We start from the raw sequence: 23909 nt of genomic DNA, 5'->3' as shown, positions 1-23909 counted from the left end.
CAGTTATATTTGAAGCTGGGTCTCATTTTCATGTTTTTCTAATTGGTGCAAAATGGATTATTAAGTATAAATTCTGATCAGTGTGCATGGCTGAAGTAGATCAAGCCTAAAAATACAGTATTTTGTCTATCTGTAGTCAGTATGTGCCTTTAAAATGTATATTTAGAGGCCAACAGCGAATCTATTTCTGTCAAGGATCATTCTCAAGTAATAAATGAACCTCTAACACAACCTCAGTGTTCTTCTGTGTTATAAACTAAAACTACAGGACTGATACTTTTCTTGATATATTTTGGTGATCTGAGAGCTGACACAAATTAAACTGACTGAAGAGTTTGTTCATATTTGTGGACTTCAGGTGGACTCTGCAATGTATTAACCTGTACCTACCTGAAGGTTTACTTTGCTTTATAACAAAACTGTTGTAGCAGTTATGTGTCAATAATTTAGCTTCTGTAAGACACCTGTCTGTTGTGGACACTTCTTACTGAGAGTTTGGAGAGAAGCATCCACTGGACATAATTTTCATCTGTAATTTCTGCTATGAAATATATAAAAGTCAGTAAAGATGACAAATAACTGGATTTGCTCTTTTTTCTCTACAAAGAGTAATTCCATTCTGTCCCTTATCTGTCTTTCAGTTACTTTCCTTCCAAATACTGAAACTGATATTTGTGCTTGAATAAATAGACAATATTATGAGTTAAAATGAATTAGTTTCCTAAAAGCAACGCTTGAAACAGATTAGTTTGCTTTTCCACCTTTAATTCTGGGTGTCTGTATTTCCCTTCTAAGGGCTGTATGAATGGACACCTCACTCCAGTCTTTCTTGCTCTCTCTCTCTCTCCCCCCCAGCTCCTGCCAGGATTTTGACCTTCAGCGGCACGGTGACGACTCCCTGGATGAAGGACATTGTTCTCCCTTGCAAAGCCGTGGGGGACCCAGCTCCAACAGTCAAATGGATGAAGGATAGGTAACCAGCAACTAAATGTATAGCTCTGATAAAGCCCATTTCCTTAAAATCCTGAGGGTTGTGATGTGGGCACTTAGACGTGGTCACGGCAGATGAGGAGTTTAGAAATCCCTTGAACTAATTGGCTGTGGTGATTACAAGGTGTCAAAAGTAGAAGAATAACGAAGAAAGGGTAAAGGAAAACATTCAAAATGTAAAACCTTGGAGTCTGTTTTGTTTTACCTTCGGGCAGACAGGATGGTTTTATTCTGAGAAAGCAAAATGCCCGATACACTGATCCCTGCTGAGGTGTGTCAGTATGTCTTGCCCAGATTTCATTTTTCGTTATTCTCTTTTCAGCTCTGGTTTCACAGTTTGACAGAGTCACTGAGAGGCACACCTGGACAGCAATTTTCATCCAGGCACGGTGTAAGCAGTGATACTGCAGTGCTGTGAAACCATCGTGGGCATTGATACAAATAGCTATTATTTTATAAAGGATGAACTTTGCAGCCAGGAGCTGTTTTACTCTTATTTTGGCACTTCTATGAAACAGCATGTGGTTAAGGAAGGAGTGAATTTCCATTTTCACTCAAATTTGGGCCAGATAATGTGAATTTTTAAAGCAAACAGCGAGTGTTTCCCAACAGAAAATATCCTTTACTCTCGTTAAAGCGAACGCACCAACTCCCCCCCTCCTTTTTCTTTCTTCCCATTCTTAGTTGCTTCAAAAAAATCCAATTCTGAGTAATTTTGATTGTAACTTCTTTAATGTATGCACTTTGTTTCCTGTGAGGTAGTAACGGGACACCCAGTCTAGTGATGATTGATGGGCGAAGGAGCATCTTCAGCAACGGGAGCTTTGTCATCCGGACTGTGAAAGCAGAAGACTCTGGATACTACAGCTGTGTGGCCAGTAACAACTGGGGATCAGATGAAATCATTTTGAATTTGCAGGTACAAGGTAAGGCTGTTTGATCCACCTCGTATTTGTTACCGCGACTGTTGACTGCTACGTGTTGGTAATGCAAAGTGTGGGTAAAATATTAATGTGAATGTGTGTTAATGCCTATCTAATTCTTCTAAATTAATAAATAAAATATTATGCAGGTCAGTCTGACTCAGCCATAAACATTTTATGATCTAGCAAGAGGTGCTTTTGGTGGAAAAATTCACACGCTTGCAGTTAAGTCTCTTTGTGAGTTTTTGTAGGATTGACAACTGAGTGTTATCTCCTAGTTCTTTGCTCAGAAAGTAACAGATTATACCTTCTCCTTACACAAATTACATATATCACTGAAATATTACAAAATTCAGAAAAACCTGAAGGCCTTTACTTCAGCTTCTGAAGAGCTCTCAACAGAAATTTGCCCCTGTACTGAGACCTTGGACAGAAACTTCATTATGGAGGAGCAGAATTTTATTGATGGTGGATATGAGGAAGCATTTAAAATGAAACATCAGTACACCTTCAACTAATGCATATCACCAGCTGCTTTTTGTGTGCATGTTGAAATGCCTGAAGTGTGTCCATGATGGTGTTGATCCATATAAAAGCATGACCACAATAGGAAGGAGGCAGAGAAAACACTGTCAAATGGAAGTCTTATATTTATATTTCATTAAGTGCTTCTGTAATTGTATATCTTTGCTGTTGTTGAACTGCAGTAACTAAAAGCAAGTCAATATTATTTCCCTGAGGGACAGAGAAAGAGTGGCATTTAATATGTGGGACCACCATTTTTTGTAGATAGGGTGAAGCTGTGATGGAAGGCTTTACAATAAATCTTTCCCAGTGCAGTGTGTGCAGTCTCTCTCCATGGAGTCAGCCAAGTCAGTCAGAATAACAGAACAAATCCATCTCACACAGAGAATTTTCCTTCAGAGTATAAACTGTCTCTTTGGTTTTCTTCAGCACTGTTGGGCCCTGTGAGGGCAGCAAAATGAACTACTCTCTGAACTAGTCCACAGCTGCAAACCAGCAGCCTCTGATTTATATCAGCATTCAAATTATTTTGCAATCTGCTGACTTGAGCATGAGCTCCCTGGTTTTAAATCCCAGTTCTTCATCCTTCTCCTTGATGGACACTGTCCATGCCTCGCTTCTTGTTCTTAAGGCAGCAAAGCTCCATTTTATCTGTGTTTCTGAGGAGCTTGCAGGTCTCTAGTCACACGTGTCTAGAAGACACTTGAGTGATGTGTTAGCAAATGTTGACCCTCCAGGGCTCCAATAAATTTTCTCCCAGCTCTTTAAAGTTTCACCTGCCATTCTTTTCAAACATCATCCTCCATGGTCTCACTGCTTTTGTGCCATGGTTCTGGTTACCTCATCTCTGCAACAGGGCCAGCTAAAGATTCAGGCAGAAGTCTAAGATGACCTCCCCAGACCATAACTAGTGTATGATCATATTGGCACATGACAGAGTTGTCAAGGTGAAAAGAAAGCTGATTGCTTTGCCACTCCCTGTCCCTGAGCTCTGGAAACCCAGCCACTCTACACTGGTGCAGTTTGGGATTACAGTTTGGGATTACTTAGCCTCAGCCTAAACTGTCACAGTTTATAGTCCCATTTCCAGTCTCAATTCCCTGTCCTATTTACCAGTTCCAGTTTTTCTTATCCTGGGCAACTTTGTGGGATGTGGCATGGCTCTTTCTCTGCCCTTTCATGCTGGAGTTTCATAGAATCATGGAATGGTTTAGGTTGCAAGTTACCTTAAAGATCACCCAGTTCCAGCCCCCCTGCCATGGGCAGGGACACCTTCCCCTAGACCAGGTTACTCAATCTCTCATCCAACCTGTGTGGAAGTGAGTTTTCTCTGAAGGAAAATGGGAGATGAGACTTCTGTCTTTTGCCTGTGTTCAGTCAGGAGCTGGTCCTGAGAACCACACATAAGAACCTGGTTCTTATATCCCACAGATGAAACACAGGTATAATGTTTATAGAGAGCAGCAGAACTGAAGTGTTTCCAGCCTTTGCTGATAAAACTGTGTCTTCTTTATACCAATAACCTCAGTGCTGTGGAAGAGGTTATGGATCTGCCTCCAATCACAGATCTAACTATGCTGCCTACTTGAGTGGCAGAAATTCATTATACACCCTTCTCTTTTTATTTTTTGCCATAATGGCATGCAAATACAGGTACAAGTGTGGCATCATTTGCAACTTCACATCTGTTTCCTGCCACTAAAATTTCAGCTTCCTCCTAAAACAGATATGAAAAATAATGAAAATGAATGGCTGGGTAGCTCATATGCTATTTAAGTCTGACAGGACAGATACGAAAAAAAATCAGAGAAGAACAAAGGTTAGGAATTGAAAGACAAAATTGTGTAGAAAATTAAATGTAAAAAATGAGAGCTTGCCTGCTCTTGTTTAAACCAAGGGTGTCAGCTAAACAGACACTTTGACATAAATCATTTGCTTTTTTTGCAACTCAAAACACTTATTTGATAAATGACTGTGAGAAGTGATTAAGATCACGTCTAATCATTTGATTGCATTTTCTATTTTTAACTATTTTCCCATCTAGTTCCACCAGACCAGCCAAGACTCACTGTATCCAAAACTACATCTTCCTCTATCACTCTTTCCTGGATACCTGGAGACAACGGTGGCAGTTCTATCCGAGGTAATATAATTCAGGTTAATTGCTACTTCTTACTAAATTCTCATATGTTGATAGGATTAGTGTATAATTATGAATGGCTAAAAAAACCCAGAAAAACAAAGCAATCTGTATTGCTGTCAACCCTTAATGTGCTCTATCACCGTGATAACAGCTTTCAGTAAATTGCAGTTTGTCTTTGTGGTGGTTTATTCACACATTTAATCACTTTCTTTCAGCTGTTATGACAGTTACTCTATCTGATTTTCCAGGCATGTAATCTCCAACCACTCATTTCCAAGGGTCCAGGTTCATCATCTGGTTGTTGCTGATTGAAGGGTGCTTAGAAATATCTATCCCTTTCTTTTCCCTTTGAAGCGATCACAAAAATGGTATTTAAGCTGTTATAAGGATGGGGAAAAATGCATTGCCTATCTTTTAGTCAGGGGGGAGCTTTATGTCTTCCTGCAAATGGGACTTTCCCAGTTTTATTAGATCTTTAAAATGACTCGTGGGATTGATTACCTGAAGAGTCTGTGGTTCGTGTCCAGCTCATCGCCGCCATCTGTGCTTTTCCTCCAGGTTATATTTTGCAGTACTCTGAAGATAACAGTGAGCAGTGGGGCAGTTTTCCCATTAGCCCCAGTGAGAGATCCTACAGGCTGGAAACACTGAAATGTGGCACTTGGTACAAGTTCACTCTGACTGCCCAGAACGGGGTGGGGCCGGGACGCATCAGTGAGATCATCGAGGCCAAGACACTTGGAAAAGGTACATGGATTTCCATCCCCTAAAGCTCTGGCATCCTGCTGCAGGTCTTGGTTTGATGAGAAGACAGGCTTGAATATTTGATATTTCTGGCTTTGGAAGCATTTCCAGTTGTGTCCATGCTGTGAGAGAAGAGGCTGTCCCTGCAGGGCTTTAAGCCCTGACGTTCTATCCTTATTTCTCCAGTAATTTTTTTCTAAGATGGGTTGGGTGATATTTAGTCAGAGAGTGTCTCCCCTGCCACGGGATATAGCAATTCCAACTGCTTTATTGCCATGAAGAAATTGTTTCTTCTCTTCTTATAAAAGTTCAGGGGGTTATTTGGATGTTGAAAGAAGACAGGGAATAAATTTATGTATAGAGGAAACGGGGCCAATGTTTTACTTCTCCTCCAAGCTGGTATTGCAGGAGCCATGCAAATAGCATCCTTTGAGCAGGATCAGTGTCAAAAATAAAGGAAAAATTTACATCAAGTTCTACAAGGCAAAACAACCAAAATCTGTGAAATTCTTATTTAGCTCAGCACTGGGTCTCTTGGTCCTGGTTGCTGAGGGAAGTTCCACACTGGAAATATGTGTCAGAACTACGAGCAAATTTGGCTACAGACCCACTTAAAGGGGCACTTTAACACAAGATAGTGCAGTAGTTTTGCATAATGCTCTGAAGGTCACCTCCTCTTGAGTCTCTTCTCCAGTTGTAAGAAACACTCTCTCTTGGTAGCAGTTTCACAGTAAAAATAGTTTATTTTGGTAGGAATGTCAGCCCTTCTCCATGCTCTCCATCACACCAGTGCTGTTGCAGGGTGGGTGTGAGTGGCAGGACTTACTGAAGCTCAGAGGAGACTGAAACTTAGCTACAAATGTCCTGAGATTGTCGTGGTCAGGGAGAATCATCTGCTGACCTTAAAGCAAAGGGACACTTGGAGAAGTAGAATTTGAGGGTTTTTTATTTTCATTAGATGTTTCTTTTCGCACGAGATGTAAAATTTAAACATGCTTCAGATAACATCTGAATCACAGAATTGTTTAGATTGGAAAAGATCTTTAAGATCATTGGTTCATGAGAAAGCAGATCTCCCAACCTTTTGAGTTTCTCTGGGATTTTATATAAATGCCTGAAAACTTACCTGTGTAACAGTTATGGACTGAACAGGTACTGTGTTATTTAGAAGTCTGAGATCACTCTCCTTCATATTAAAGCTCCAGAAGCATCTCTATCCTAAGCTGTTAACAGGGACAATTTGAAGTAGTTCTTAACACATGGCAGGAATTACAAGTTTCATTTAGATTCCTACAGAGTTCAGAAAAGATTATGTTTTCGTACAAGAATGCCAAAAATACCCCTATTTGGAAAAGTTATGCTTCATTATAGAAAATAAAATAGCACATTACAGATAATTTTCACTACATTAGGTGTAGCTTCCAATAGTAAAGATACTTGGTTTGCTGAACAGTTTGTAATAATACTTTTAAATACTCTGCAACAGTATTTAATTTAAATTACACTTGTTGATGATCTCCCTTGTCCATCTACTGTTGCTGTTTCAATTCTTAGGTACCATTTTGACTGTCATTACTCCTGTCTTATGTAGAACTGTCAAAAAAACTTTAATCATAAACCATCATTTGAGCCCAAAGTGTGGCAAGGAAATAAAAATGTCATTCCCTTTCTGAATGGAAACATTTTAACTCAGAAATGCAAAATTCAAAATATATATTATTTTCATATATGTCATGTGCAATGTTAGCATATAATTATTTTTAATCGCTGTTCTTTTCTTGCAAGTTCTTAAAATTTGTCATTTTTGGCAAATGAAAGTTTCTGTACTTGCAAAAAAACCTTGTTCAAAAGCCACTTCAAAAGAAGACTGGAGCATCAATGGACAATCTTCAAGTGCATTTGCCTTTTGTAGTATTTTTGGAGGAAGTTTTGAACTCTTTCTTTTTTTTCATAGCAGTGAGCAGGGGCACTTATTGCTATGAAGTGTCTGCACTAGATTTACAAGCCATGCCAGACCATGCAAACCAGCAAGTCAGGTCCATCTGGAGACCTGTGGATATTTTTTTTCACTTGTAGATTTGGAAATCTGAGTTTGTGAGTCTGGCACATAAGTGTGAAAAAAACATTTAAGAAGGAGGAGTGGGAGAAGTTAAATATACAGCTACTGAGTTCAAGATAAAGTTAAAAGCATCCTAGAAGTTATTCTCTTAACTTTATCATTTAAGAGCCCTTTGTCTGTAATATTTAAGCATTTCACTTGAATTATACCGTTGCTTCCAGAGCCACAGTTTTCCAAGGAGCAAGAGCTCTTTGCCAGTATCAACACCACACGAGTGAAGCTGAACCTGATAGGCTGGAATGACGGGGGCTGCCCCATCACCTCCTTCACCCTGGAATACCGGCCCTTTGGGACAACGGTCTGGACGACGGCTCAGAGGACATCCCTGTCCAAGTCCTACATCCTGTATGACCTCCAGGAGGCAACCTGGTATGAGCTGCAGATGAGAGTGTGCAACAGTGCTGGCTGTGCAGAGAAACAAGCCAAATTTGCGACACTCAATTACGATGGCAGTAAGTATTTGATTTTATTTACGTCTCACAAACTGTTTTACTCAAGTTTCGTAAGTTCAACCTTCCTATTTTTTAATTATTTTTTTTTTCTCATCTTCCATTTTTTCCCCTTGTAAGCCCCATTTTAAATCTGCTAGCCGTGCTGTCAGAGAGGTTAAGGTCTCAAGGATGTGAAATGTCTCCTGATTTCATGGCAGTGGGCTGCCAGGCAGAGAAGAGGAATTGTTTATTTGTCACTGTGGAAAAGCTCCGGCACTGAAGTCAATCAGCCATAAGACACGTAATCATAGGACACTAAGTGTCATTAGTTCCAGTGGTTACAGAGGCACTTGGTGGTAATTCATGCATCTCTTCCATGAAATTTTTGTCTCCCACATAATTGGTTCCTGCAGCCATTCAGGGGGTGTGTGGCCTCCTCGATATTCCGTGCGACAGTGTCCTTGTGACACTGCCCAAAACCCATTATGTGACACAACGGAGCTTGTCTTCCGGGAAAGCCTCTGGAAAGCATCTTCCAAGGGCAAAGCAATGGCAGTGCTTTACAGACAGGGGAGAGTGAAGCTAATGGCCATGACAGATGGCTCGGTCATGCCCGGCAGCAGGGCACAGGGGAGGCAGGCGTTGTTGCATCCTGCCCTTCTGCCAGGGGTTACTGCCCACCCTTCAAAATCCAGGACAAGAGGGCAAGAGCAAACATGCCAGCTTGTCAGTCACCCCAGCTCATCTCCTGGCAGGCTTGTGGAAAGGGAGGGTGGCACATGTGTGCTCCCGGTGGCCCTGTGGTGGGAGATGCCTGTACTCCTGGCAGGAAGGCAGCACAGATGGCTCCAGATGGCATTCCCTTGAATTGCTCCAGCGTGAATTGCCAGAGCTTTTCTGGAGACATCCAGTGTAAAAATCTTGCTGTGTTGCCAGGGATATTGTGCCGTGTTGTGCAACCACTTGGCGACATCTGTACTGTTAAATTAACCAACAGAACCAGTGAGCAGGTTCAAGCAAGAGCTGATGGTTGTCCAGTGACAGCACCAAGCTGGTAATTGTTCATAACTCTGTGTTGGTAACACATCTCCCTGGCACAGATTTGTCCCATCACTCCTCACGTACAGCTCAGGGCAGAGCACGGACTATTCCCAGTCAGAAATGTGGGATGTGACTCAGGCAGGGTTTAAACCTCAGCATCTTAAGCCATTACATCTTACATCATTCCATCTATATGATTGGGGCACACAAGCCATACCTTAAAATGAGATTGTATGAAAATGCAGGTCCAGAGCCTTAAATTCCCACTGATAGCATTGAAATCAGATGTATTCTTGCAGTGATCTGATTTCAAATGTTGTCAGGCTCTGCTTTTTGATTGAGTGATGATACTTACCTTGGTTTCACACACTGTGACCACACACTCTTTGATTTTTTGATGTTGCTGTACGACATCTTTAAAAGAGAGAAAACGAAACAGTGAAAACTATTTGTAGCATTAAATTTCCTGGGCCACTGCTTCTGGTCAGCTGGAAAATTTCTCATTTATGATGTTGCTGGTTTTGTTTGTCAGACATGCTTTGCCAGGACTATATTGTGCCTTAGAGAGGCAGTGTGATCTCAAATACTGACCCCAAGGTTAAGAGGGGCAAAAACAGATGGAAAAGCAAATTTCAGTTTTCAGATTTTCTAAATTTGTTACCTTTGATGCAGAATGGAAATGATAAACTGGTTGCTATTATTATTATCATCACTATTGAAAATTAAGATAGTCCATTCCCACATAAGAGATTTCGTATAAATATTTCTAAACCAAAAGTTGTCCCTACAGTTCCCTGTTCATTTTTTTCCTTGGTAAACTGCATAGGCTTAAGGAACTTCAGAGCTGAGAAATTGTGTATTATTATAAATCAACATTTCCTATCAATACTTCAGGCAGGGATTTTTTGCTTTCATGGAGAGGGAGTTTTTTGTTTGCAGAAAACATGTCAGTGGAAACTTCTCGGCCAGCTCCACTTTTGAGTGTTACCCCCACCGCTACCTTTGATTCATCCTGTGATGTGAGATTAGCCCCTTCCAGCTTCCAGGGGTCCCAGCTGCCCTTGGGATAAAGCAGATACAAGGATAGTACTTTGGAGATTAGATAATATGGTGTATGGAAGTTCTAGGATACCGAAAGATGAGGACAAACTCAGGAGCTTTAGCAGCCTTAGCATAAAGCCTTTGTAAACTCTGCAGAAATCCTTGAGTTACGTGGTGTTTGGGTCACTTTGGGCTGCAGGAGCTGATTGCTGCCTGTGGCAGAGCTCCTGAGAAGTATCCTGGCTGAGCATCCTTCACCTGAAATCTCTCCGTGGGAAATCAGGTCAAAGGGTTAATGAGGACTTTGTGCTCCCTCCGTTCGCGGGTATTTTGCCTCACAGATTTCCTGACCTCCCTGCCCCTTGTTTTTTGGAACACTTGCACTCCTGAAGGAGATATTTTTAGCACCCTAGTGTGTAGCACTGCAAAGGAGCTTCCCTCAGCTGCTCAGTAGCCCTGACATTAAATCAGATCAGCTCCATGGTTGCTCTAACTATGCTAATTGATTCCAGCCCACCAAGGGACTTCCCACCGTGAAGAGCAGTGAGGACAGGGGAAAACACTTAGATTAGTAGTCCTGAATTCACGAGGTGCAGTGGGAGATGCTGGAAGGGCTGTAACAAAGGGGAAAATGGGGTCAGAGACATTCCAATTACAACTTCCAGGAAGCACCAATCAGGTGAGTTGACCTGGAAAACAAAACAAACCCTCTCAGTTTGTCTGGGACTTAGTTCTGAGGACTTTGGCTATTCCACTCCCAACCAGCACCCAGGATGCCAATAAATGTTGCTATCCATGGAGAGCAGGATTAGTTTTTGCTAATTCCTAATACAATTGCTGAAAAGCCACAAATGGATAATGGGAAGGTTATATAAAGCTGCAGCATGATTTTTAATTAAGCTTTAACTGCCTGGATATAAATGTTATGAGGTTTACATTTTACTTGGAAGAGGTATGGATAATGATAATCACATACCTAAACACTTAAGGTTTAGCTGAAATTAAGGCCACTCATAATTTGATTTTCATCGAAGTATTAAGGAAAGCAAGATGTAATTTTAGGCAATCTTGAACCCAACAGTCTTTAGCCAGAGATCTGTGTGGCTGTAATTCAGAGAAAACTTTGGCCTCTTAGTATTCATGAGGGTTTAGGAGCATTTGTATACAGTTATTAGTATTACCTTCAGGAGCTTGAAGGTTCATCTAATAATTTTATTTGCCTTGAGAGTAGTGCAAAAACTGAATCTCAGTTGAAAAAATCCTGCTGTGTGTTTATACCAAGAAATGGAAAATTAGAAGAAAAAAAAAAAAAAGAAAATTATGGGGAAGAACTGCAAAGGAACAGTAGAAAAATATTCAAAATGCAATTGTAAGAAAACAGATTTTCCATAGTACTTGATAAAGGTTTGGGTGGTTGTAGCTTTTCTTTTAATCTTCGTCTCTTCAGGGAGCTGCTCTACACTTTATATGCAACTCAGATAGATCTGAAAAAAACCCCATGACTTAGGATACTGCATTTTCGCTGTGGTTCTGGCACTCACATTGTACTGCATCATATCCCAGTTTTTTATTCTGATGCTTTATGGGACATAATGAGATATATCACTTAATGCAGCAATTAAAATGTAAAAAAGGATGTACCTGTTTTTCTCTGTCACCCTCCTCTCCTTTCAGCAAGTAAGGAGCCACTTTTATGTCTCAGTAGCCGGTTAAAATTTAATAGCTTCCATCCAAAGTCATCACAGTTCACAATACTTGCGTGTTCCTACCCATTCCAAACAAATATGCATTTTATAGCTCATTTGTGGTTGCATTCAGCAGTTTAATAGTAATCAGGAAATGAGGGAGAAGTCTTCCATGACTAAACAGCCTTCCCCAGAAAGCCCTGCATTCTTCTCACGTCCTTCAGAGGTAAAGAAAAAGAGAATTGAAAAGTTCAAGTATTATATATCACCAGGAAGCCAGGTATATTCAAAATGCAAATATGCCCCAGAATGAAAAAGTGAGCTGCCTGCCAGTAGTTGGTAGATTCATTTCCCTGGTTTCCCTCTCAAAATTTGATTGTTTCTCTCCAGCATTACCCTCCTGTTTTACTGATGAGTTTAATGTCAGACAGTCTTTAGCAGATTAGTATCAGCTTGGCCATCTGAATTTCAGATCCCTGCCACTGCTGCACCCCTAGACTTGATGTGAGAATGTTTCTCTGCAAAGGATCGGTCTGATGTGTGTGGCACAAAATGAGCTTTGTCAAACACCAAGAAAAGCCCAGCAGAAATGCTGCAGCAGTGCTATTTTCCCAAAGTAAGGAGTAATATATAGGTAGGAATTCTGACACCTCTTACAGCTCTGTAGTGATTTAATAGGACTTAAAATTAATCATAGCATTTGACTGCTTAACGGGCATGGTTGTGCTTAATCAATTAATGCAATTCTTCTTGATTTCTGATAAATTCTGAGTCTCTGCAGTCAGTACCTGTTATCAGTGTGCCTGGGTATGTGTGCATGGCCATTAGACACACAAATCATCCACCCCAAACAGAAACATCCTTATTAATGTTCTGCAAGACAGCTGGAGCACATGACCTGCCTTATTCCCTGCGAACTCAACCTTTTGTCTTCATTAATAGGCCTCTAATATCATGACACTGTTTCAGGTACAATCCCTCCACTCATTAAGTCAGTTGTGCAGAGTGAGGAAGGGCTGGCAACCAACGAAGGGCTAAAGATGCTGGTGACCATCTCCTGTATCTTGGTTGGGGTCTTGCTGCTCTTTGTGATGCTGCTGGTCGTGAGGAGGAGGAGGAGGGAGCAGAGGCTGAAGCGGCTGCGAGGTAAGAGGAGATCTGTGGCACTGATTTCCACATACAAACAGTCCCTGAACGTGAAAGTACAAGTGACCAAACTGTTCAATCCCCAGCTGGCACCATTTTCCTGCAATATCTAATAGACATGAGGTGACAAAGCGTGTGTGTTTTCTACAGAGATTCCTTCTTTGTCATTTGGTACTAGGCTTCTATAAGAATAATTAATGTTTTCATTGTTATTATGGGAAAAGAAAATAATTCTCGTGTGTTGGTGTTTGTTTATTTTCCTTTTTTTTTTTTTTGCTGGTGTTTGCTTCCCTTGTGAATGGTTCTGATAACCTAAAACTGGGGTTGTTTTGAAGGATAAAATCAGATGTTCTAAAGATGAGGGAATTTCAGTTTCCCAGCAGATGCAAACCATGATTCCTGAATTTTAAAATGAAAGTAGCCATATATTAGTAGGCTAGAAAACACAGCCAGATAGTCTCAGATTTGTTGCCACAGCTTTTTCCCCTTGATGTGTTATGACAGAACTATTGCAACACTTCACTGGCCTTTCACTGTTGCTGATCTGTCCTTTTCTCTAACCCTCATTCAAATTCAGTTGTTTGCCATGTGAATAAGTTTTAGATCTGTGAATTCATTCAGCTTTATCAATCTTCCAGTAAATATACCTGGCTGAGCCACAGCCAAGTTTTTGACTCTTGCAGCCACTTGCAGGACTGTAGATTTTGGCACAGAATGGCAGACCTTCCACTGGAGGTGCTGGGGAAAAAGCCTCTCAAATCCCACACTGAAAAGATAGTAAAGCAACTTATCCTCTACAAAAATAAGTCTAATTACTTCCAAGAGCCACCAACTCGTTTAGATATTTTGTATTTTAACCAAAATACGATCATAGCTATTAACTCCTTCTCACCTTAGCAAATACTCATCTCTCTTTTGGGTCTCATTTTGTCTTCTGTAACAATATTTTGGATGTTTTTGCCAAAAAAAAAAAAAAAAAAAGAAGAAGAGATACAGGGCTCTTAAGCATGGGCAAACTCACAGATTAAAGAGGACAACTGCCCTTATGGTTCACACACAGCTCTGCAAATCAGGGCATCTGGATGCTTCAGCTTCTATAATAACTTTTTCGTTTGAAACCTTAGAAGTCATATACCTCTGTGAAGTTTGGGTTGTTTTTTTTTTTAATTAAAAATATGTGGTGAAGAAACAGAGTGTTATCTTCTTAGAAATACTGTGGAGTTCCATCCAGTAATGAGCAGGACATTTCAAGCCCCCTGGCTCCAGGAAATGATGGCTGTGCACATTATTTTTTCATGGTTAATTTACAAGTATTCATAGATTCTTGAGTTACAGTCCCTTAAGGAACCCTCATGATCACTGGCCAGTACAGCTTTTGCATAACATGAGACTTCTCTGAACTATTTCCTCTCAGAATATAGGAATTTAGGAAAATATCTGAGCTTCACTTAAACATAGGCAGTGAGAAAGAATTCATCAGTACTTTTGATAAAAGTAATCAGTATTTAGCTAACATTTCTGTAAAAATTGCATTTCACTTATCTGAATTTGTCAAGCTACAGCTCAACATCCCATTTGGTCCTGTTTCACTTCTGTAAAGGAACTGAAGGGTTTTTTGTATCATTTTCAGCCTCTGGGGATATTTTTTTTCACGTGGTGGCGTCCAAGTAATTTCTTAATGTTTTCATTGGTAAATGAAACAAATGAATATCCTTTAATTTTCCTCTGTAGCTTTCCCATCATTTATTAATGTCAAGGCTTTTATCTGGTCCCTTTGCAATCTTTAGGTAGGTTTTCTCAACTAACACAGTATTCCAGTGACACTCATATCAGCATCAGACAGAGAGGTAATAGCCTTTTTTCTTTCCCTTTATGGTCTCCTAAATGAAAAATGGCTCCTGTGTTAATTTTTGCATCATGCTACTGTTTATTAAAATACTTCGAGGTACTTTCTCACTTTGCTGTGAGAAACACAAATGTAAGATTTTACTCTTATTTAATCATATCACAGTGAGAGATTTTTCAATGTCATCAATTCTCAGTGAATTTTAGTCTCATTTTTAAAAATCTACTTTGTTGGACATGGCTACTTGACCACAGATCTTTATTGATTGGCCTCAATTATTCCTTTATTTCATTTCATTAAGCTTCGTTCAATTTTTTTCAGCATTTTGCTCATTGCCAAGATCAGATTGATAGGACTTCAGTAATTCTAATTTGTTTTTTGTTCATTCTTTTTGAAGGCTGATCTCATGTTAGACATTTTCTGTTCTTCTGGAAGTTACATTCTGTTCTAAAAGTATATAATAACAATATAATAAGTACAATAAGTATTGTTGTTCCAGAGAACTCATTACTAAGTTCTCTACGACAGTGTGTGCAAGTTTTTCTGCTCTCCTAACTGAAAAAAAAAAAAAGTTTTGCTTTAGTAATTGTTGTGGTCAACTTTCATGAGAATTTTGAAATAGAAATCCTGCCACAATCACTGCCATTTTTCCTAAATCATGACTCTGCTGCCAGCTTTCCTCTAGCCCACGTCAAAAAGAATAATTTCCACACTGGGACCTTCTGGAAGAACTTATGCAAGTTACAGATGTAATTCTGGCTTTCGTGGCTGCAGATGTGTTTTCTCTGAGCCTGCTGGACAAAGAGGAGTGGGAATTGCAGTTTGATTTGCAGTGTGTTCTGCATGCAAACATTTGTGTCTGTGCTTACAGACAGCGGGTTTGTGGTTCCAGTTTCTGTGGCAAACGCAGCCTAAGAACAGCAGTCTCTCCATTCTTAATCCTTTCACTCCTTGTTTAGCATGTAGGGAGAGTTGAACATTTGCCCTCCTCCTCTGTCACACTGGAGTATTCTGTTTATTAAAAAAGTTTTTAGCAAAGCCCTGATTTTTTGCCCAGTTTAGTGGTTCCAGCAGTCAGGTCACAAAAAAGGTCAATTGGCTGCTGGAGTTCAAGCAGCCATTCAGTAGGTCAACATGTATTATAACACAGAAGCCTGATGGCTTAATGCTCTTTCTCCCTACTATTAACCCAGCTCTGCTACTCCTGTAATAGTTTCCCCTTTGTTTTTAAACCCAGTTCACCTTCACACAGGCAGAAAGTATTGAGCGTGGCGTGATAGTTCAGAAGTGGCAGGATGCAATCTAAAGCTGTATCACTGTCCCTGATTTCCCAGGGGGCCAAACCAAATGTGTTGGGAATTTTAAAGGTGGCTGCCCCAGCAAATGGGCCTTCCCTCCACCTGGAACTTGCCCTGCTTTGTGCTGGAAAGGGATAGGAGGAGGTTAAAAATAAAGGAGTGGAGCAAATAGACCTCAAGGAAGCCCAGAAATCCAGCTTCTCCAGTAGTAGGTGAGGCATGAGGGCTAAGACAGAGAAGCTGGCACTGTGTCAGAGGAACAGAATGCAGAAAGTGGATGGAAGGGGTTTGGTTGAGATTTTCAATGAATAAAAAGAGCCCTTTGTCCATTCCTTTTGAGAATTAATGCAACTCAAGCTGGAGAGATGTGTTAAGATGGTGGATTGTTTCTGCCTGCATCCTCTGAATTTTAAAGGCAGATATTTAATAGAATCACTGGTAAGGAAAATGTTGTAGGTGTTGGAGACCCAAGAGGTGGTTGAGGAATAAAAAAGGTGAGATGGAAAACAAAGACAAACTCAGTAAATGCCTTGGCAGGTGCCATTAGATTTACAAGAAGTAGATAAAAGAAGGAATGTAAAGTTTCACATAAGAGGAGAGTTGTTTGAAGACAGAACTTGGAATTGTTTTCTTCTCAGATTTACTTCACTTGGTTGCACAAAAGGCTGCTTTGTTGCTGTGTGATATGCTTAAGGACTCTGGAGTCAGCATTTTTAAGTGAGTTTGTTTAGCAGCTGATTGCAGGAGAACAAAGCAGAGTTGTCTATTTTTACTGAATGATACCACAGAAATAATTATATTACATTGATAAAGTTTTACAGAAACCTACGTGAAAAACCAAACTTCAGCTGTGTCTTTTGAACTCAGTATCGAAATAATTATATGCCCAAAGGATTTTCTGCTAATAATAGCAGCAGTGACAACAACAGAAGAAATGTTTTTCCTTCAGCAGAGCCTCACTTTGCAGGGCTGATCCATGTGGGAATAACCACCTCCTGCTTTGTGTGTTGACAGTCCTCTGAAGACCCAGTAGTAGTTTTGAGTTATTGCTCATGGAAAAACATTCATATTTGAGAGCAACCAAATGAGTTTGTGCCAGGGAGGTTCAGGCTGGACATCAGGAAGAATTTCTTCTGGAAGGATGCTCAGGCCTTGGAAAGGGCTGCCCAGGGAGGTTTGGAGTGCCCAGCCCTGGAGGTGTCCAAGGAAGGCCTGGCCGTGGTACTCAGTGCTCTGGGCTGGGGGACAAGGTGGGGATGGGGCACAGGGTGGACTCGATGGTCTGAGAAGGCTTTTCCAACCTAAATGATTCTGGGATTGAACAGAGATCCCCATTACTTGTTAAACTGTTCCTCCTTTTAATATATTTATGTCATTTTTTTCCAGTTAAGCCGCTGGTAACTTGCACTTCTCTAAGCATCTTTTCTCCTACTGAGGAACTAATTGGGCTGTTTGGGGCTGAAATGCAATTTCAGCAAAATTAGGGACTTTTGGAGGCTATTTTATTCTTGCCACTGATCTGAGAAACAGCAGTGGTCTTACACATGGCTGATTCAAATCACTTACTTCCTAATAATGCATCTATCAAATAGATTTTCATTTGTGATGACATTTCTTCTATTTTCTTCTAGATGCAAAGAGTCTGGCTGAAATGCTTATGAGGTAAGAATAGATTATTTTTTTTTTTAAATTGAAAAATGTCTGTCAACTACAGCATCATATTTAAAAATGGTTGTAGGGACAAATGGGGAAGTAAACATTCTATTTCTAACCCCTTTTTAAAAATACACCCTATGACTGTCTGTTAAGAGTTAGGACACTTGATGGTTAGAAATGAGAGAAAGAAGACAATTTGTGGACAGTATCTGTGGGGGAATATAATGATAAAAAACCTGCTAACTTGTGCTAATAGATTAAATTGTAGAAGCTATGTAGGCCCATTTTGACATTTTTCCTATTCCAAATAAACATTTTCATAATATGTATCAAAGTAATTGCTCTTCAGAGATCATCTGATTAAAGGCAATAAATTTCTGGATGTGAATATCTCTAAACTTTGCAGCAATGTTTATGTAATTCACTATTGTTAGCTGTTTATACCCAAAGGTGTAGAAGAGCAGGTAAATCCATTTATTACTTTTCAGTTCTGTTCCATCAGCTCAGCATTCATAAATCTAATTCAGTTGTTGAATTGCATCACAATGACTATCCTGGCACCACAATTCTTTCAAAGTTGGAAATTTCATATCTTCAGTGTTTATTGTTTTGTCTAGGGAAAATACTGAACTTCAGAACTGCTGCATATATTTGAAGCTGGAATCACCAAGGGATGATTTTTAAGTTCAAACAGATTTTGATTTGCTGGGAAATATATTTATATTCGAGCAACAAATTTGAGAGTGTCACAGATATTTTATCAGATGAACCATACTCGAACTTCCTCACCCGTGATAAACTTCACATCCCTTTTTAAGAATATACTTTACATGGTGACAGATGGGTTTAGTGTAAATTCAGCTCTATGCCATCAGTCTGCAAGTGCATCTGAATAAGCCCACTGATGTTAACGAGACCAGTCATGCAGGGCAGGTCATACCCTCCCCCTCTGCCCATTGGAAACCCCTGCAAGCAGCAGACTGTGGGTCTCAGCAGCTCCAGGAACATGTGCTCTGGTGGTTTTGGTGCCACAGCAAACAGCCCAGATTAGCATATGCAGCAAGTCTGTTCCCTTAAGAAACCCAGCACGGGCTGGCTGAAGCTCCTGCATGGAGACATCCAGTCCAAGTGACCTCTGCTCAAAACAAACCTGGGGAACCTCTGTCTTAGCCCTGGTTGGCTTCACAAGCCTTGTGGCCACCTCTGCAAGGCTGTTTCAGAGCCTCACTCCTCTGATACTTAAAAAACTTCATCAAACTACCAACATAAGTGACCATGTTTGAGCCACTTTTTCCTTTGGTGATGGTGACCTTTAAATTAAAGGACTTTCCCCTGCCTACCTGATGTACCCAGAGAGCAGCCAGGTCCCTTCTCAGCCTTTAGTTCAGAGCTGTTTTTCAGGGTAAATCATCTGCCACCATTTAATTTTGTTTTTTCTGGCACCAGCATTGAAATATGATCATCAAGCCAGTTTCTCTCATCTCGTTTATTAACAAATAATCTTGTTTTTTATTAAATAGTCATATTTTATATTTCTTTCCCAGAAGTGTGAACAAAAGCAAATGACTATTACATCAGAACTTCAGAGGAAGTAGGGGATATAGGACTACATTTGCAGACACATCAGAACTTGGAACTCTCATTTGTGATAAATCTGGGAAATACCTTCAACCAGACCTGAGCTACCCACCACCATTAGATATTCCTGAAAATGCATCATATTAATAATCAAAGCATAATAAACCCTCTCCAAAGCAACGGTCACGTATTATAAGGACCCATATTTTTTTATAGCTTTTAGATTTCCCCAAAATTTGCTCTGATAAAAATATCAAGAAAGGGGGTATGTGGGGAGAGGGCAGGAAAGATGATTCCCTGCTTGGTAGGAGGGTGTGAGGGCTGGAGAGAGCTCTGTGTATCTTTCCCTTTGAGGAGATTTTTGTGAGCGTGTGTAAAGCGGATTAAGAACGGAGCTTTAGTCTCTGCTTTGAAAGTCTCTGGCTTTGGCTGTGTAAGTCAAATGTCTGTGGAGCAGGATAAGCCTCAGAAGTCAGCAGTTTAAAGGGAGCTGCACAGCTTGCTGTTGATACCTTAAACTCACAAATAAAAACTCGCAAATAAAAACTCACAAATAAACTGCTGCTGGACAATCACAGCTTTTTTTATGATTCTTTTGGGTGAAAGCACCAGTCCAGCCACGCTCTTTGAAACAGTTCACTGTGAATCAGTTTAGCAATTCACAGAGCTTTTAAATTTTGAGCACAAGGTGAAGGATCTTTTCTCCCCAAATATTCCTCTGTCAGGCTGATTACTTACAAAGATTTAGTTTTTCATATGTTTTTACGACAACCAGCTTGGGCAACCAGGAAACTGTGGGGTTGGCCTGACTCTCTGCCAAGGACCCAAAATGACTCTGAGTTTCCAGAGCATCATATTCAATCCCTTTACATAACTAGCTTGACATGTTTAACCTTCTGTGCACACAGAAATTTTCAGTCACTCAAATAAATATTTTTGCAATAAAGATCCAGAAAGATAGCTTAAAAGGGGGTATTATGTTAACTATGCACTCTTTCAAAATGCCTTGTTCAAAGTACTTCCCCTGGAAAAGGCCCTTTTATCCACAGACTGTATATAAAAGCTGTTCTCAATCAGATCCTAAGGCCCACGTGCCCAAGTACCTGTTTTAAATAGAGGCCAAAAGCAGACACTTTAATATTAGAGTAAAAGACTGCAACAAATGCTGAGAGAGCTGGGGTTGTTCAGCATGGAAAAGGCTTTGGAGAGATCTCATTGAGGCCTTCCAGCACCTTGAAGGGGCTTTTAAAAAGGAGGGAGAGGGACTTTTTATATGGGCAGATAGTGACAGGACAAGGGGCAATGGTTTTAGACTGACAGAGGGCAGGTTTAGATTGGATATTAGAAAGAAATTCTTAACTCAGAGGGTGGTGAGGCCCTGGCACAGATTGCCCAGAGAAGCTGGGGCTGCCTCATCCCTGGAAGTGTCCAAAACCAGGTTGGATGAGGCTCTGACCAACCTGATCTAGTAGAAGGTGTCCCTGCCCTGGCAGGGGAGTTGGAACTGGATGATCTTTAAGGTCCTTTCCACCCCAAGCCATTTTATGATTCTATGACTCATTCCCCAGACAAGGCTCCCAACAATTTGGAACTCAGAGATTCTTTGAACCAGAGGGAGTTAATTATATTCTACAGAGATCCTTACAAGGTCTGACAGCTAAAGAATACTACATGCTTATATTTGGAAATTTTATAACTGTAAATATAGAAAAATAAGGGTAGATACATTTTCTCCCTTTAAAGAATTAATTATTGTACTCCTCATCCCCCAGACTGTTACAATAATTTGATGCCTGAATTTTCCTAGGTTACAAAATACTTGGGCACCAAACTTCAAAACTGAAAGCCTAAAGCTCTTTGCCTTGTTTCCAAGTCCTAGAGGCACTTCATTGCTGTTGGCACTTTAGGTTTTTATAACTTGAAAGTTGAGCCAGTGTGCTGTGCAGGAAATAATTCAAAATTCCTTGAACCAGAGTGAGGCAGCCCCCTAATCAGCAGCAACCCTCTTGCTTCTGCCAACTGCCTGTGCTGTGTTTGGACACCTCATGTCACTGCACTGCTGTGTAAAGTGGAATTAATTAGACCAGCAGGGAGGAGGAGAGAGATCCCACAAACCAAGGCAGAGCTCTCGAGCACAGTAGGGAATATTCCTGACTTTAGAGAGCTCTGGATTCCAGTTCGGGCTTGAAAAACCTTCCATGTATTTTGCATAAAGCTATCCCTGGAGACAAGAGTGGGATGGGGAATTCTCTCCTGGCAGGTGAGCAATGTAACTGCAAACCTGGGGACCTGTCCTCCTGCTCCCTGTGGTCCAAACAATATTTCCTGTGCAGTTGAGTACTTTCCAGTAACAGAAATACAGAGCATTCATCCTGCAGAAGAGATTCTAGATCTTACTGGGATTCTGGGATCTGCATTCCTTTAATAAGATGTCTGATTTGATCCCTGTATTTCCTGCATCCCTAGTGAGTGAAGAGGGGTGTAATAATGCATTTACTAGACTCAGTTTTGCATTGCACAGATTCTATATGTGTCTGATTGCATGTGTCCTGTAACTATTGGATTATTGAAATTTGACATTAAAAATTCAGTTTCCTAATTGATCATAGCTTTGCTCTACAATCCTGGGACAAGCCCAAAGTAGTCCAGCTTTTCAAGGGCATGTCTTCAAGCATATCTGGCACACAGATAATATATTAGTCTCTGATTCTCTCAACATTTCAGCAACTTGAGTGGAAACCAATAGGACAGTGGCCTCTAATCCATGCAGAGACTTTGAGAACATCAGTGTGGAATTTATCTGCATTTGACAATACTAAATGGCTTTGAAAAATTGTGTACTTAATAAGACACTGTAGCTACTGTTATCCACTGATTATATACAGAGAAAATTCTGGAAGCCCCTGGGTAGCTCTTCTGATAATTTGCTTCCATGATGATTAAATGCAGCAGAAACGAGGCACCAGTTGTGGGCTGTTTGACTGTGTTTCAGCTGTCCATCTGCACATATGGAAACACTACCACCTAATCTCCCCAGGAAAAGACAAGAGACATTAAATTTGAGATGCATAGGTAGTGTTGATGCTGGGGACAGCAGGAGCAGGGAAAGCCAGAGGGTGTGACTCAGCCAGAGAGGTGAACCCGTGTGCATTCAGGTCCCACTCCTGGATGTGGAGCAGAATCACTGACCACATGACGAGAAAATTCCTCCTGGAAAGGACTCTAGAGAACCTCCAGACCTGAGATAATCAGGTCTTGCTCACGTGGAGGCCCAGCAGGAAATTAGCCCACATTTCCTGGAGATGTGGGCTCATCTCACACGCATTAATCTCCGACGTCGAGGCCCGTGCTGGGGAAGAGCAGAGCTTATCATCAAGCAGCTTAATAGTCCTGTGCTGATTCCATTAACAACAATAATTCATTGCCAAAGCAGAATTAAACTGAGTGATCTACAGCTATTTTACACCAGAAAATGAGCCTCCACTTGGCTTTAAAGCTCTTTGAAGTTGGAGCACTTGGATCACACCGCTGGCTGATTTGTCAGAACTCCCCTCAGCCTCCCTGCGTAAAGTATTTTCAAATGTTTCATTTCATCCAAAGAGTAATTACATCTAAAAGGGCAGAAAGTTCCTGGGTTTTTAGTGCAATCTGAAGGTTTCTTGGTGCAAGCTGTGAGCAAGAAATGACTGCAGCACTCAGTTTTACTATCCATTTTCATTTTCTTTCAGTAGACAGCTCATTTAAGAAGTCATTTTCTGGCACACAAACTTTAAAATGAAATTGTTTCAATTTGCATGATGGCAGAATAATTGGTTTATGTTCATTTTTGGAGTATTGCATCAATCAATTAGATATAATCCATGAATATAAACAAGATTTGCGATTTTTGTCTTGGAACATCAATGGGACTAAAACCTTTATTTATTTTATGCAATCTATTCCTAGTTATTAATTTACTTTTTCATTTATCAGTTCAAGTGATATTTGGGACTTATCTAATGAAAAATAATGAAAAGATTAAAAAAATAATTAGAAATTACTCAAGACATCATTTTCCTACCAACCTGTTTGATCAGCTGTGTGTTGCTTTACTGAGATTCATGAGAAAGGAAAGAAAAGGTCCATCTTCCAAAGTGTTTTCACTAATTTCATTATGTGACAACACTTGAAGAAAACTGTATGAAATTTTCAGGAGATTCCCACTGATAAAGAATAGAGCAAATCCCTGCACACTGTGCCTTCATCTAACAGCTTGTCATGGGCAATAAATTAATACTCTGCACTTGTTCTGAAGAGGGGAAAATAAGACCTATGAGTGTTTTTGATGATTAGGGTGACATTATTTTTGTTTGAGCTGGACAGACTTAAAATGAGGATGTTTGCAAACATGTTTTCATTGAGGCAGAGTGTTAAAAGTGTTCAATTCTCTTCTGTTTTCAGCAAGAACACCAGGACATCAGATACACTTAATAAACAGCAGCAAACACTGAGGATGCACATAGACATTCCCAGAGCACAACTTCTGATTGAGGAGAGGGACACCATGGAGACCATTGGTAAACTTGGGCTTATTTTCTCTTAATGTAATGGGCACTTTTAGGTGGAATTCCTTTACCTCACACCATTTCCTCACATCAAGAAAAAAAGAGCTACAAAGTAATTTCCCACCTTTGAAAACTGAACTGATTTTTTTTTTCCTCCCCTTTGAGTCACTTCCCACTTTAAGTAATCTCAGTACAGTAT

General features: G+C 40.4%; 1 protein-coding gene across 1 annotated transcript in view; it reads left to right on the top strand.

The window, feature by feature from the left end:
- DSCAM (DS cell adhesion molecule) overlaps positions 1 to 23909 on the top strand; it is a 440753-nt gene that overhangs the window by 387915 nt on the left and 28929 nt on the right. The window contains exons 22-29 of the mRNA XM_029964757.1: positions 856 to 973; positions 1753 to 1916; positions 4483 to 4581; positions 5140 to 5328; positions 7606 to 7896; positions 12612 to 12788; positions 17564 to 17594; positions 23607 to 23722. Of these exons, the coding sequence (XP_029820617.1) occupies positions 856 to 973; positions 1753 to 1916; positions 4483 to 4581; positions 5140 to 5328; positions 7606 to 7896; positions 12612 to 12788; positions 17564 to 17594; positions 23607 to 23722 (1185 nt within the window). The remainder of the gene's footprint in view (positions 1 to 855; positions 974 to 1752; positions 1917 to 4482; positions 4582 to 5139; positions 5329 to 7605; positions 7897 to 12611; positions 12789 to 17563; positions 17595 to 23606; positions 23723 to 23909) is intronic.

The sequence above is a fragment of the Manacus vitellinus genome, unplaced genomic scaffold (genome assembly GCF_001715985.3).
Source record: "Manacus vitellinus isolate BGI_N305 unplaced genomic scaffold, ASM171598v3 scaffold_7_pilon, whole genome shotgun sequence".
Lineage (NCBI taxonomy): Eukaryota > Metazoa > Chordata > Aves > Passeriformes > Pipridae > Manacus > Manacus vitellinus.
Note: the sequence above shows the minus strand (reverse complement) of the source record. Positions and strands in the feature narration are given on the sequence as shown.